General features: G+C 40.5%; 1 protein-coding gene across 1 annotated transcript in view; it reads left to right on the plus strand.

Moving 5' to 3' along the window:
- The window catches only part of LAP3 (leucine aminopeptidase 3), an 80,248-nt gene that overhangs the window by 47,799 nt on the left and 16,375 nt on the right, over positions 1-16,074 (plus strand). Inside the window, exons 6-8 of the mRNA XM_070948233.1 lie at positions 1,917-2,081; positions 7,650-7,808; positions 9,297-9,421. Of these exons, the coding sequence (XP_070804334.1) occupies positions 1,917-2,081; positions 7,650-7,808; positions 9,297-9,421 (449 nt within the window). The remainder of the gene's footprint in view (positions 1-1,916; positions 2,082-7,649; positions 7,809-9,296; positions 9,422-16,074) is intronic.

The following is a 16,074-nucleotide window of genomic DNA, read 5'->3' on the forward strand; positions in this document are numbered from 1 at the left end:
CTTAAGAGACATTTAAATATAATAAGCGGGACTTATAGATGGATGATACATGAAAATATAGCTGAGGCAAATTATTGACTTATACTATTTTGAGAAGAATAACAGATCTCTGCAGTGCTGTGTTTTTGGGATGTGGAAGATGGCCTCCAACTGAGTGGATTGGAACTTTCTATTCTGGATTCTTTGAAAAATCGATTATGTATATGTTGAGCTATAAGGCATGAGAACTATGGGATTGGGGCATGCAGAAGATCTGGTTGTTACCCTAACACGGTGGTTGGAATTAATAATCTAGATGAAAGACATTACAGAAGATACTATATGGAACATAAATATAAAGTCACTCGGGTGGTTTTTTATACACGAAAATATTCATTACTGATGGGGGCAGATTGTAATTGAAGATACTGAACATACTGTTGGAACTAGAACTTGATGTTACCCTTACATGGGCGATGGAATTAATAATCTAGTCGAAAGACATTACAGAAGATATTATATGGATTACTTAAAGTCATTTGAGGATTTTGTTTATATATGGAAATATTTCTTAGTGGTGTGGTGTGGACAGAAGATCAAAGATATTAAAATACTATGTATGGTAGATCTGTAGGAAAAGGGGTGGAGATAGGTTAGGTTACTGATTGTTTACTTTAGGAAAAGGGATGTTAGGTTCAGATATTAATATATATAAAAAATTCAAATTAAGAGATATATGTATGGGGGTGGAGGAAATGGGTAGATTTTGAGTTGAATAAATGCCAAATTAGGATTTATTATATAGTTTTATAGCTGAAGGTTGCTTTGAAATGTATAGTATAAGGGGGATATAATAACAATGTTAGAAAGAAATGGTTAGCATGTGGGGGTGGTATAAAAGGATGGTAAAGTATTATTTAATTTGATATCAATGATTTTATCTTGAAGAAGCCATGGGGGGAGGGGAGGGGGAGGGTTAGGGTTGGGGGGGTTAGGGAGGAGGGCGGGAAAAAAGGGGGAAAAATCTGTATTTGAAAAACTTTTTCAATTAAAAAAAAGGAATTAATTAGGATTTCGGGAGCTATAAATCACACCCTCATCCACTCTGCTCTGACGTCACCGCCGGAAGTCTCAATCTTTTTTCTGATCTTTCTGGCTCTTTAGTCCATTTATAACTTTCTAAAAAGTTCTAATCATTGCTGTTTATTCCAAAATAAAAATTTAAAGTTCTTAAACTTGTATTTAAAACTTATTTCACTAAGAATTGAAGGAAATTCACCCAGTGCTGTAAAATATGTTGATCTGAAGGTTCCTAACAGCTGAAAAATAATTAACAAGCAATTTCCAAAAGTAATTAGAAAGGGAAACATGTGAATCCAGTGTCCTTAAAAGTGCTGGCCATGGTTTAAACAAGATGGTTATTTCTTCTTCTCCCAGAGAAATAAAGCTACTAGAGGCTATTATCTTGTGATCTCCTCACAAAGACTGTCTGGAACGTTTATGGGCAATCCCAAATCCTCTCCTTGTCTGGAGAGGAATTATTGAAGAGCCTGCACCTGTCAGCTCTTTGTTCCACCACAGTCATAAGTCTTATCTGCCATTTCTTCTCTGGAAGTCCAGGCCAATATTATTTTGTGTGAGCTGTCCAGCTTAAAAAAATCAGCTGTCTTCCTTAGAGCCCCTTGTCATTCAGAGCTCTTCCTTAGAAAGAAATAATCCTAGCAGAAGCTGCAATCCTTTGGATATGATCCTGCTCCCCACCCTGTCCTCTAGGCATCTGTTGTCTTTGAAGACTCTCCAGCCCACTCACATTGTTCCCAGATTGGGTTTTTGAGCTTGATCTTCTCTTTCATGAATGTCAAGTTCTACAGTTCTGTTTTGTTTAAGAAAACTTCAGAGTAGTACTTTATAGCTAAACATTCTGTGTCTCTACTTAGTGATGGAATTGATGCCTGGCAGAAAGGGATTCGCTATGCAGAAGGCCAGAACCTGGCCAGATATCTTATGGAAGGCCCTGCAAACCATATCACACCAACCAAATTTGCTACCATCATTGAGGACAAATTGAAAAGCTTCAGCAGCAATGTGACTGTTCATAAAAGGTAAGTTCCGTTTAAGAGGTTGTTAGTTGGTAGCATATTTCTGAGACTGATTAAATAGAGCTGGACCTCAGTCACATTCATGTGACCCGTGCTAGCTTAGCATTTGAGGTACCAGTGTTGCATGGGTTTAACATTATCTCCAGTATTATGCTATGCATCAAATACCTTACACCAGTACTTCTTGTCTTTGACAACTTTAAGAAATGTGGACTTCAACTCCCAGAATTTTCCAGCCAGCGTTGGCTTTAAGAAGTCCACACTTCTTTTTTTAAAAAATATTTTTTTTTTCAAACATAAACATAAAATATATCTTTTAAGAATGAAGTCTTGATCCAGTCATAAATAGGTACAATCGCTTACATTTTTTAACAAACTATATTCAAAATTTCCTCATTGCATCTTTTAAAATTACAAATCAAATCAAAATTTTTAACATAAATTCCAACATCTTAATTTAGGCCATACTATTATATCACCACAAATCTTAATTCCCAAATAAACTCCACTCATTTTTATATCCAAATATAAATCAAAGTTCATTCTAACTCTTTCCTAAATTTTCTCCACTACTTCTTTTAACATCAATATCAAAACACAAATTTAAGAAATATTATAACCTCTTGATCTAAGTATTTACTTTACTATTTTATCACTCTATTTTTATTTCAATTTATAAATCAAAATTCTATCTGTATTTCTTAATGTCTGGACCCATTTCATCCAATCTTTAGATCTTAAACTTTGTCAATTTACACTTAATTTTCTTGAGTTTATCATCTATTACGCATTTCATTTTACACAGAATAATCTCAAAATTGTTTCACTTCATTTTAATTGTCTTCCAACATATTCTTTTTCACCCCGTATTAATTTGATTATTTTCCAATATATTCTCCTCTATATCTATTCTCCTCTATTGTTTGGCTGATTTCCAGCAATTTTTATTTTAGCTGAATTTCAGCATATTCTCCTCCATAACTCCAACTGTTGTTTGGCTGGTTTCCAGCATATTTTCCTCCCTACCTCCAACTATTGTTTGGCTGATTTCCAGCATATTTTATTTTGGCTGATTTCCAGCATATTCTCCTCCATACCTCCACCTATCGTTTGGCTGATTTCCAGCATATTTTACTTTGGCTGATTTCCAGTCACATTACCACCACCACCAAGCCACGTTCACAGAACCGGTAGTAACAAATTTTACATTTCACCACTGGTACAGACCTAACAAATTGGCTGTTTGATTGGTCTGAGAATAATGTTTTGTTGGTCTACAGCTTTCCATGAGTTCCTGCAAAGAGGAAGGACAGGATGGTGTCACTTGTTGCCAAAGGCATTCATGAAAATGTCCATGCTTTACTGTAAAAGAATTTAAAAAGGATACTGTAAAAGCAACTGTTGCAGAGGAGTTTTTCCACATAATAGTTGTAAAAGGGAAACCTGGTAAATATATGTGTGTCTGTGTGTGTGTGTCTGTGTGTGTGTGTTTTTTCTGAGGTTTTCGCGGGTGTTTGTATGTAGGTCTTTGGTTATTCGGGTTTTCTCCCGCGTAAAATTGGAGGTTTCTTGGCAACGTTTCGACGAAGTCTCATTCGTCATCTTCAGGCTGGTGTCTTCGGCTTCGTGCTTCTAGGAGCAATGTGTGTGATCGCAGCTGTTTCTTCCTTTTAACTGCCAGTGGGGGTGTAAGCTGATTGGGTGGGAACTTGGTTGTGTTCTGATTGGGTGGAGGTGTGTTCTGATTGGTTGGGGGTTTGGCTGTGCTCTGATTGGATGGGGGGTTGGCTGTGCTCTGATTGGATGGGTGTGCGTTCTGTTTAGGTGGGGCTTGGTTGTGCTCGGGTTAGTCTGAGTAGCAGGGGGATTTGAGCTGGTGAGCTGTGTTGCTGTTGTTTGGCTTCGTGTTCGTGGCCGTGCTACCTCTTCATGGTGAGTGTCAGTCTGCTTCATGCATGGATTGGAGGGGTTTAAAGGGGCTAATGATCCAGCTGTGGTCTGGCTTCTGGTCACCAGTTGTGCCTCATCCTCAGTGTGGGTTTGAGTCTGCTTTCTGCGTGGATGTGTGGTGGTTACATCCTGTGTGGCTGTCGTGAGTGTGGGTCTGGTGTCATTCTTTGTGTTAGGGACTCGTTTGTCAATAAGGGTGGGTTTCCAAATGCCTGGTAGGCGGGAGGTATCATCTCGTTTATTCATGCTGTGTGGACGTTTTTCTATCTCGATGGCTTCTCTGATTATTCTGTTGTTAAAGTGTTCGGTTTTGGCGATAGTTCTGGTCTTTTTAAAGTCAATATCATGTCCTGTGGCTTTGAGGTGTTGGACCAGGGAAGAAGTTGGTTCCTCTTTTTTGACTGAGTTCTTGTGTTCTTCAATGCGTGCACTTATTCTTCTGTTGGTTTGTCCGATGTATGTGGTGGGGCAGGCGGTGCATGGGATTTCATATACTCCTTGATTTTCTAACTCAATTTTGTCTTTGGGGTTTCTTAGGATGGTGGATATTTTTTGGTTTGTGCAGAATGCTGTCTTGATGTTGTGTTTGTGGAGGATCTTGCTGATTCTATCTGTGGTGCCTTTTATGTATGGGAGGAGGGCTTTGCCGTTTTCTTGTTCTCTGTCTTGGATTTTAGTGGGGGTTTCTTTTTGGATTAGGTTGGTAATCTTATTTCTTTGGAATCCATTGGATGTTAGTACGTTAGTGAGAGTGTGTAGTTCGGTTTTTAGGTGTTGTTCGTCAGCTAAGCGTTTTGTTCTGGAGATGAGTGTCTTGGCTACGGAGTTGATCTGTGCTGGGTGGTGGTGTGAGAGTGCGTGCAGATAGCGGTTTGTGTGTTTTCTTCTGGTAGATGGTGTGTCCTAGGGAGCCATTGGCTTTCCTGTAGACTAAGACATCCAGGAAGGGAAGTTGGTTGTTCACTTCTGTTTCCATGGTAAACTGTATTTTGGGGTGTAGGCTGTTGAGATGTGTGAGGAAGTTGTCCAGTTTTTCTTTCCCATGTGGCCAGATTATGAAGATGTCAACTACGTATCTGAGCCAGAGTTTGGGTTTGTGATCAGATTTTTCTAGAGCTTGGGTTTCAAAGTGTTCCATGTAGAGGTTAGCAATGACAGGTGAGAGGGGTGATCCCATGGGTGCTCCTTCTATTTGTTTGTATTTTTGTCCGTTATAGATGAAGTATGTGTTGGATAGGCAGTGGTTGGTCAGATCTAGAATGTGCTTGGGGGGGTTATATTTGTTTTGGATAGCTGTCAGGGCTTCTTTGATTGGCACTTGGGTGAAGAGGGATATTACATCGAAGCTCACAAGTAGGTCGCTGGGCTGTAAGTTTTGTTTCTTTATGATTTCTATGAACTGGAATGAGTTTTTTACATGTGAGTTGATGGATTCTGCATAGGGCTGTAGTTGTTTGGCGAGAAATTTGGCTAGGTTTTGTAGAGGTGAGCCTATGGAGCTGACTATAGGTCTAAGTGGGGTTCCCTCTTTGTGTATCTTGGGGAGACCATAGAGCTTAGGGCATCTGGATGATTTCTCTCTGGGAATGATTCTTTGTTGGATCTCTTCGCTGATGGGGGAGGCTTTTATTTTGGATCTAGTGGTTTTTTCCAGGTAGGTGGTGGGATCTGTGTTTAGGGGTTTGTATGTGGGGTCTTGGAGTAGGTTGGTTAATTTGGTTTGGTAGTCAGATGTGTTCATAACCACCGTGGCGTTTCCCTTGTCTGCTGGTAGGATTATTATGCTGGTGTCTTCTTTCAGGTTAAGTAGTGCTGTCTGTTCCTCTTTGGGTAAGTTGCTTTTGGGTGGCTTGCTGGTGCAGAGGATGTTGGTGATTTCGAGTCGGATTCTGTTAGCGTCGTCGGGGTTGACTTTGGTCAGGCTGGTTTCAACTCCGCATATAATGGTTTCAGTGGGGATGTGTTTGGGAGCGACTGCAAAGTTGAATCCTTTGGAAAGGACATTGGTTTCGGCTGTGGTGAGGATCCTATCTGAGATGTTATGCACTGTTTGTTTCATGTATGGCTGTGGGGGGGGAGAGGTTTGTTTCTGGCATTCTTGTAGTCTTCGGAGTTTGTTAATGTGTGTGTCTGTCTTGAGGGTGGTCTGTGTTTCGGCTCTCCAGACAGCGAGTTGTTTGGATTTGTCCCAAAGTGCAGGGTGGATCTTGTTGCTGAGTTTGAGGTGAAGTGTGAGGAGATCTTTGTTGATTCGGTCTAGGAGGAATCTTTTTGTGTGAAGTTCATTTCTGATTAGGGCCAATTCTGTTCTTTTCAGGATGCGTTGGGTGGCTGCAGAGTTGGAGTGGTATTTCAATTGGAAGCATGTGGGGATTAAATTTTGATCACGGCAGTTGCGTAGGAATGCGAGGTCACATAAAATGGAAGCTCTTTGGACTTCGAGTTTTTCATCCTGCTGCTTTTGTCAGCAGTCACATCATCAATAAATACAAGAGAACCAGTTCCATTGGCAGCCATAAATGCCCACGCCATGACACTACCACCACCATGCTTCACTGATGAGGTGGTATGCTTAGGATCATGAACAGTTCCTTTCCTTCTCCATACTCTTCTCTTCCCATCACTCTGGTACAAGTTGATCTTGGTCTCATCTGTCCATAGGATCTTGTTCCAGAACTGTGAAGGCTTTGTTAGATGTTGTTTGACAAACTCTAATCTGGCCTTCCTGTTTTTGAGGCTCACCAATGGTTTACATCTTGTGGTGAACCCTCTGTATTCACTCTGGTGAAGTCCTCTTTTGATTGTTGACTTTGACACACATACACCTACCTCCTGGAGAGTGTTCTTGATCTGGCCAACTGTTGTGAAGGGTGTTTTCTTCACCAGGGAAAGAATTCTTCGGTCATCCACCACACTTGTTTTCCGTGGTCTCCCGGGTCTTTTGGTGTTGCTGAGCTCTCCTTCTTTTTGAGAATGTTTCAAACAGTTGTTTTGGCCATGCCTAATGTTCTTGCTATCTCTCTGATGGGTTTGTTTTGTTTCTTCAGCCTAATGATGGCTTGCTTCACTGATAGTGACAGCTCTTTGGATCTTATCTTGAGAGTTGACAGCAACAGATTCCAAATGCAAATAGCACACTTGAAATGAACTCTGGGCCTTTTATCTGCACATTGTAATTGGGGTAATGAGGGAATATCACACACCTGGCCATGGAACAGCTGAGAAGCCAATTGTCCCATTACTTTTGGTCCCTTAACAAGTGGGAGGCACATATACAAACTGCTCTAAGTCCTACACCGTTCACCTGAGTTGGATGTACATACCCTCAAATTAAAGCTGACAGTCTGCAGTTAACGCACATTGTGTTTGTTTCATTTCAACTCCATTGTGGTGGTGTATAGAGCCAAAGATGTTAGAATTGTGTCGATGTCCCAATATTTCTGGACCTGACTGTGTGTGTGTGTGTGTGTGTGTGTATATTTCTTTTTTATGTGTTTACTTTTTTGTCATCTTAAAATTTGAGATATTATTTTGTCAATCAGCTGGCATTCGGGAATGTAGTGTATGTCCTCTTTCAGTAACTGGGAAAGAAATAATGGAAATTGTTCCCTGCCATTACAGAGATAAATCTTGGATACAAGAGCAAGCAATGGGCTCATTTTGGAGTGTGGCAAAAGGCTCGGATGAACCCCCAGTCTTTTTGGAAGTCCACTACCAAGGCAGCAGCAACCCCAAAGAAGCTCCATTGGTATTTGTTGGAAAGGGGATAACTTTTGATAGGTGAGCATCTTCTTCGGAGCATTTTTGGAGCAGAATTTAATTTCTCCCATTCCCAGGATATGTGCTTTGAAAGTGCAAATGAATGCAATGCAAACTCTGTTGAAAGGAATTGTAGGAAAGATGGTTTCAGCTCATTCATCTTCCCAAGGTCGTGTGGTCTCTAGGGAAAGAAGCTTTCCAGTTCTGGTCTCATGTCTTAAAGGGAGAAAGCTGTGCAGCTTCAGATATGGATCATGGAAGGACCATTCAGGATTTATGGAATAATTGGAAAGTTTTTCTTTCCACCTGTATATAAAGATACAAATGAATAAATCTCCTAAATGAAGAATCCATTGCAGAGATTATTCTCTATCTTATCAATAAGAGAAATACAAGGAGACAGGGCTATATTTTTTGAATGCTGAGGCTGTCTAAGAGTGAGGCTTTCATGGCCTGGGAGCAGGATAGGAGAAAATTCCTGAAATTGTACTGGAAAAATGGGCTTCTGATAATGGGATTCATTTTCAGAAAGAAGGCGCATAGTGAGTCTAGACAAAGGGAACTTTACAGCAGTGGTGAAATCTGAACCGGTTTACTACTGGTTCGTTGGCTGAGCATGTGCAGTGCGCAGTGCGCACCAAATGCAAGGTGCACGTGCATAGTGCACACCAAAAGGAGCCATGTGGTAAGTAGAACAGTGCACAAGGGGGGGTGATCAGCTGTGGCGCGCAATCTTTTTTTTTACTTTTAAAAGTTACCAGTTTTAAAAGTAAAAAAAAAACACCTCTGACGATCGCGCTGCTCAGCTGTGATTGTCAGAGGCTTTTTTTTACATTTTAAAAGCATTTGTTTTACAACCTAAGAGGTTGTAGAAAAAATACTTTTAAAAGGTTCTGATGTCAGAGGCTTTTTTTTTTTCTTTTAAAAGCTTTATGCCTCTGACGATCAGGCAACTCAGCTGGGATCGTCAGAGCCTTTTAAAAGCATTTTTTTTACAACCTCTTCAGAGATTGTAGAAAAAATGTTTTTAAAAGTAAAAAAAAGTCTCTGATGATGGCGTGGCTCAGCTGGACATGGGCGAGGAGGGCAGGTATTTTTGCTACCAGTTCTCTGAACCACCTGCCACCATCACTACCAGATCGAACGATCTGGTCTGAACCGGGAGCATTTCACCCCTGCTTTACAGGCACCTATTAGGGAATCATGGTGCTAAAGTATTTTTTACCATCAGATGGATTGTAATTGTTCTGCTTACCTACAATTTCAGCCTGTGGACTTCATTTAATTCTTCTCCAGTATTATTCCAGAAGATCTGAATTGAATGTTCCTCTATGTTGTAGAACCTTCCTGTCAGATAATAGTGCCATATTTTCCATGCTTTTTCAATTATTATAACAAAAAAATTGTGGCTTGGCATCTGAGCAAAGTTTTCTCTTGATATTGAAAGTTTTGTGGGGTCGGGTGGGCAAAGAGACCAATCTTTGTGGTATCTCTTATATTTTTTCCCAGCGGTGGCATTTCCATCAAGCCTTCAGCCAATATGGATGCCATGAGAGCAGATATGGGAGGAGCAGCCACCATTTTTTCTGCTATTGTTACAGCTGCAGAGTTCAAGTTACCCATTAATCTAATTGGTGAGTAGATTGTAGAAGAATAAATTCACAAAAGTTATTTGAATTGGAAAGAGATGTCAACAGACCTTCAGTCAGCCCATCTTGATTCTCCAAGGTCTGTGGTACAGAAGTTATCCCATGATTTGCTTCCTGAGCTGGATATAGAACCTACTAAACCTAAGAACTCAAATAAACTGAATTAGCTGCTGAAATTGAAGGCTGGATTGCCTTGTCCCTCTGGCTTCTTCTCCAAAACAAAATCTAGTAATGTTGACTGGTTAGATTCCATCATCAAGAGTCTTCCAGTTCAGACATTCCAGTAGATGTTCCAGTTTTGGGGTTTGTCACTTCGTAAGGATTCCCAGTTGCTCTACCTATTCCCTTCTCCCATGGTGTTTTAGATTAGAAGATATCCTTTGCCTAATTACCTGTGGTCCTGCTTAATACTCATTCAACAACCATTCAAACTTGTGATGACACTAAATGAGAGATACTTACTATTAGTCCTCCTAGTTCCAACCACTGCAATGTTTCCATGATTGTGATTGGCTTGTAATTATGACATTGCAGTATCCTGCATTTGTGACCTTCTTTGTTGGCTTCCTACAAGCAAAGCCAATGGGGAAGCTGGCAGGCAGTCACAAATGGTGGCCATGTGATGTCCTCATTTTGTGACCCATGGCGATTCACTTAATGATGCCTTTGCTAAGAGGTACCATCATATGATATCGCACTTTATGACCGCATTGCTTAGCAGTGGAAATTCCAGGCCAACTTGGAATGTTTACCTGTATTTTATTTATTTATTTGTATGACGATTACCTGTATTTTATTTTATTTTCAAATATTTTTCTTTATTTTAGAAGAATGTAAAAAATAAAGAGCACCAAACTGAACAATAATAACAATTAAAACTAAATAAATCCAACAACCATTTTAAGACTAATATAATTTAACAAATTTCATAGTAAAGGGTTAAAATTAACAGTATTGTACTAAAATGTAATTCTACTGTTTATGATTAACTTATAGTCTCTGCTTTATAAAAAATACCGTATAGTACTGTCTATTATAATTAAATGCAAACATAAAATGAAATTACCCAATGATATCACAGTGTTATTGTAAAGTATCATAAAATCTATACTAAAGAAGAACATAACTGCTTCATTTGTTGATTTGTTGAAAACACTGCCATTTGCAGAACAGAAAAATTACCCATTTCCAAAATCAAAATATCTATAATAATATAACTTTTTCCATTTTTCCCTACCCAGGGTTTTGCCATATATGTCAGACCTGTCCAAATCCGATCCCTTAGGAAAGAAAAACCTTTGACTCCATTTGATTAAAGCAAATGGTTCTTTTACTAAGTGTTGGTTGCAGTAATGTCAAGCAAGCTCTGAAAGTTTTGTGCTCACTGGATGCAAAAATATGGTGTAGGTTTGCCCCAACCCATCCCTCCCCCCTTCCCCTATGACCAGTCCATTTCCAGCCAACCGAAGCTCCCCAAGATGTTTGAAGGACTCTGAGATGTTTGGGGGTAATCCACATATTTCTCAGGGTGCCTAGCTATGGGATGCTGATACAAACAGGATCTGACTACTCTGGTCCTTCTCACCTGTCATCCCCCCTCCCAATTTTCTATCATGTACATACAAAACTTTATTGCCCTTTTATCTTTCCCCCTTTCATCCTCCCCCCTTCTCCCTTTCATCCTTCCCTCTCCCCTTCTTCTGTTTATGGCAGGATGCCTGTGAGATCCCCCAAGCCAAGCCAGGCAGATCTGACATTCAGCCCCCTTGACAGAGATGTTAGTCCTGGAAAAGGAAAAAAAAAAAGAGGGGAGAGAGAAATACACAAAATTTCTCAATTAGCAATCAGTTAAATTTTGTATTTATATGTTTTATTTTATGGCTGTTCACCGCCCTGAGTCCTTCGGGAGTAGGGCGGTATACAAATTTAATAAAATGAAAAAATGAAAAATGAAATGTGGCTTATCTGGATATCGGTCATGGAATTTTTAAAGCAGTTTGGGGGCTTTAATATGTTGGAAGTTGACCCATTCAGTTTCTGAGGGGGGAAAATCTTTTCAGACTACCAAATACTGAGTTTTTCCCTGATGTATGTGAGAATCCAAAATGTCTTTGACCTCAAAGTGCTGCTCTCCCTCGATCATAATGGGGTCGGGAGGTGGTTGCGATTCGGGATGCAAGGAAGATGTGATTTCTGGTTTCAGTAAGCTACAGTGAAATACCTGGTGTACATGTCTGATCATTTTTGACAGCTCAAGTTCTACAGTTAGTGGATTAATAATCCTTTTGATGGGGAAAGGTCCAATGTATTTCAGCCCCAATGTTTTTGATGGTTATCTAGATTGTAGGAATTTGGTAGAGAGATAGACCATGTCTCCCACCTTAAAGTCCTTTGGCTTGATGCACTTTTTATCAGCCTGTTTTTTGTATGCTTCCATAGCTTCATCCAAAGTGGTGAACACCACCAGCCAGGTGTTCTGTAACTGGGCAACCCAATCTTTCAGTGATGCAGTCAATGGGATGGCCTAAGGTAATTCAGGGATAGATAGTGTTGTCCTGTGGCCACTTTAAATGGAGGGAACCCAGTGCTACTGTGCATTGAATTATTGTAGGTGACCTCTGCAAAAGGGAGAAGGTCCATCCAATTATCCTGTTGGTAATTAATATAGCATCTGAGTTACTGTTCCAGGATGCCATTGTTCCATTCATACCCTCCATTAGTAGCCAGATGATGTGAGGAGTTGAGGCCCTGAGTTGAGGCCCCAAATGTTTTAACAACTCCTACCAAAGCCGCAAAGTGAATTGCATTCCGTGATCTGAGATTATTCTTTCTGGAGCACCATGCAGCTGATAGATGTGCTGCACAGTTTAGCCAAACTGTTTGCTGAGGGGATTTTTTGACAGGGTATAAAGTCCACTTGCTTGGAGAACAGATCAGTTACCACCCAGATCAGGTATTCCCCGAGCTTTCAGGCAGTTCTACAATAAAGTCCATTGATATCTCTTTCCATGGGGCTTTGGGCTCTGCTAATGGCTGGAGAAGCCCAGGTATTTTCCCTTGTTGCCTGTTGGCAGAGGCACAAATGGGGCAGCTAGCCACATAGCTCTTTATATCCTTTTTCAGTGACGACCACCAAAATTGCCACTTGATTAGGTGCAGGGTTTTTATGAAGCTAAAGTGCCCCGCCACTTTTGAATCATGGCTTTTTTGTAGAACCATTAATTGTTAGCTTTGTGGAACATATAGTTTAGCTACCACCCAAGCTAGACCATCTTGCATTGTACATTCTCCCTTGTGCATTTTGGAATTACTCATCCTCCTCCAAAGCTGCCTTTAGGGTGCCCTTTTAAACATCAGCTAGTTGGGTTTTCATTTTGGCTTGTGCCCGGGTGGTGACTAGGGCCGCCAGTTGCTTGGAGGGGATAACTGGTTTAATCACATCTGGCTTTGAAATATTGTATTGCGGCAGCCTGGATAAAGCATCTGCTAGAAAGTTCATCCCCTCCCTGGGAGGTACCTTAATGTGAAGTTGAATTGGTTAAAGTACTGGACCCAGCGAGCCTGTTTGCGTGATAGTCTCTAGGCTTTTTTTAAAGGCTTCTAAATTTTTATGGTCAGTCCATAGTTCAAATGAGGTTTTCCCTCCTTCTAGAACAGCGGTTCTCAACCTGGGGGTCGCGACCCCTTTGGGGGTCGAACGGCCATTTCACAGGGGTCGCCAAAGCCCTCTCTCGCTGCCTGCCCCCACACCTTCACTTACCCTCACCCTCTGCCTCTGTTGGATCGCCGGTCGGCGTTTGCTTACCCCACCCACTCCCAATCTATTGCTGCCTCCGGAGGGAATTGTTTCCCTCCAATACTGGAGGGAAACAAACTGTTTAAATTCTTGCCACGGGGCTTCAAAGGGCCGCCCTACAGCTGATCAGTGTTAAAACAAATGAGAAGACCGGTCCCTGCAAAAATAGAAAAAAACAGACCCTTTCAGCTTCAGCATAGGTTAATTACCATAAATTGATTTGATCAGCCTCCAGACTCTCAGCTGTTTTGCTCTCAGCTGTTTTGTGAGGGCTCTGTTGCTAGCTGCAAAGAGAGGAGCAGATTTTTTTCCCCTAGCTATGTTGAAAAACGAAACTGAAAGTAAAGCAGCAACGTGACAAAATGAGGCAGAGAGAGATTTCTTTTTATTCTTTTTCCTCACCAAAAAAGGTAGGTGCAAAACTGCAAACAATGGGAAATTTAGGGCAAAAGAGGAGGTTCAAGATTTTAAAACACAAAAGAAAAAAGCTCTATTTAACTAGGGAATTGTAATAATTGAGATACTATTAATTGTATATTGTGTTGAAAGCAGAAATGGTTAAGTTGTGGTTTGGAGGAATATATGGGGGAAATTATTTGGTTTTTTATTATTATTGGTAAATATAATTAATTGATTTGTAAGAAATTGGATTGCATGGAAATAATTGGAATATTCATGTTCATATTGATTGATATACAAAAAAGATAGTTATATAACTAATTGATTTATATTAAAATGTTGAATTTGTATTAAACAACTGTATTACATAATTACATAACTAACCAATGTGAGGATGGATATAAAAATAGATGATAATGGGAAGGGGTATAATATAGAATAGAAGGGAAAAATTGAATTTGATTAAGATTAGAGATGAGGATGAAGGGTAATGGTTTTTTAAAAAAATAGATGAGGAATAAATATGGCAAAAAGAAAATATAGAAATTGTAAATTTAATTGAAATGACTAAACACTGGTTAAATTTGTGAACCGGCTAAATACTCTGTTCAAAGAAAATACATTGTATGTTTGTATGTGTGTTTCTAATTATTGCTATTTATTCATATTTGTTCTCTTTTATTCTTTAAAGTTTAACCGTTCATTCTTTATCTTAATATCCTTATATTTGTTTGGGGTTGGTTTTCTTCCCTTTCATCTTTTTTATTGTACAGCAATCATTCTCCTCAAACCTACCACCTCTCTCTTTTCTTTCCTTCTTACTTTCTCTTCCCCCCTTCTTCTCCTTCCTACTTCCTCTTCCTTTCTCCTTCTCCTCCTTTCTACCTCCCTCTCTTACCCTCACTCCTACTCTAATTTCCCTTCCCTTCCTTCATCCCTCTCTATTGCTGTATCCTTTTATGCATATGGACTACTCAGAGGGCTGAAAAAGTTATTTTTGACTGGTCTTCGCACTTTTGACCAGTCCTCAAACTTACGACTGTCCTCACATTTTACGTTTTTGCCCTATCTTGTCACCATGGTGAAGAGAAGCAGTTGTGAAATGAGTGACACGGTTGTTAAGAATGCTACAATGGGCATGATGACTAGTCATAAGTGCGAAGACCGGTCAAAAGTGCGAGGACCTGTCAGAAATCACTTTTTTCAGCCCTCTGGGTAGTCCTTTTGTGCACATGGACTACTCAGAGGGCTGAAAAAGTTATTTTTGACTGGTCCTCGCACTTTTGACCAGTCCTCGAATTTACGACTGTTCTCACATTTTATGTTTTTTGCCCTATCTTATCACCATGGTGAAGAGAAGCAGTTGTGAAATGAGTGACATGGTTGTTAAGAATGCTGCACGGGCATAAATGTGAAGATGGTCATAAGTGTGAGGACCAGTCAAAAGTGCGAGGATCTGTCAGAAATGACTTTTTTCAGCCCTCTGAGTTGTTCCTATACACATAGCCATGGCCACCCAGTCACATGACCAGCTAGCCATGCCCACCCAGTCACATGACCTCCAAGCCATGCCCACAAAATAAGCCACGCCCACAGAACCGATAGTAAAAAAATTTAGAATCCACCCCTGGTTGGGGGTCACCACAACATGACGAACTGTATTAATGGGTCGCGGCATTAGGAAGGTTGAGAACCACTGTTCTAGAATATGCCTCCAAGGAGCACCCAGTGCACCACATAGGCTTCCTTCTCCCAGGCTCACCACCTCTGCTCCATCTCATTTAGCTTTTTAAAAACGTAGGCATAGGGCTGCAGGACCCCTTGCTCATTTTCCTGTAAAAGCACTGTGCCCACTGCGACATCACTGGCATCAGCCTGAATGACTAAGGCGATGTTGGGGTCTGGGTGTTTTAGCACTGGTTCTGCTGCAAACAAGCTCTTAAGCTTTTCAAATGCAGCCTGGCATTCCATAGTTCATTTAAGCAGCTGGATGGATTTGGGTTTCCCTTCTCTTTTTGTCTTTATCAAGTTGGTGATGGGGAGGGCTATCTAGGCAAATGAGGGGATGAACTGGCGGTAAAAGTTCATAAATCCAGGGAAACTTCGTAGTTGCTTTTGGGTGTGGGGATCAGCCCATTCTAGAATTGCCCGTACCTTTTTGGGGTTATCTCTATCTCCTTGTGGGGAATGTGGTAGCCCAGATAGTTGATTTTACCCTGGTGGAATTCACATTTGGACAGTTTGGCATATAGTTCGGCTGCTCAAAGCTTCTTGAGTACAGCTCTAACTAGTTTTATGGGTTCTGCCATGGTCTTAATATACATTAAAATGTCATTCAGGTAAACTAACATTCCCTTATACAGGTGTTCATGTAGCACTTCATTTATTAGCTGCATAACACAGCAGGGGCCTCTTGTAGTCCAAAAGGGAGAACCTGGAACTG

This window comes from Pituophis catenifer, unplaced genomic scaffold (assembly GCF_029215685.1).
Source record: "Pituophis catenifer annectens isolate HBS135680 unplaced genomic scaffold, rPitCat1.0.hap2 SCAF_8, whole genome shotgun sequence".
Lineage (NCBI taxonomy): Eukaryota > Metazoa > Chordata > Lepidosauria > Squamata > Colubridae > Pituophis > Pituophis catenifer.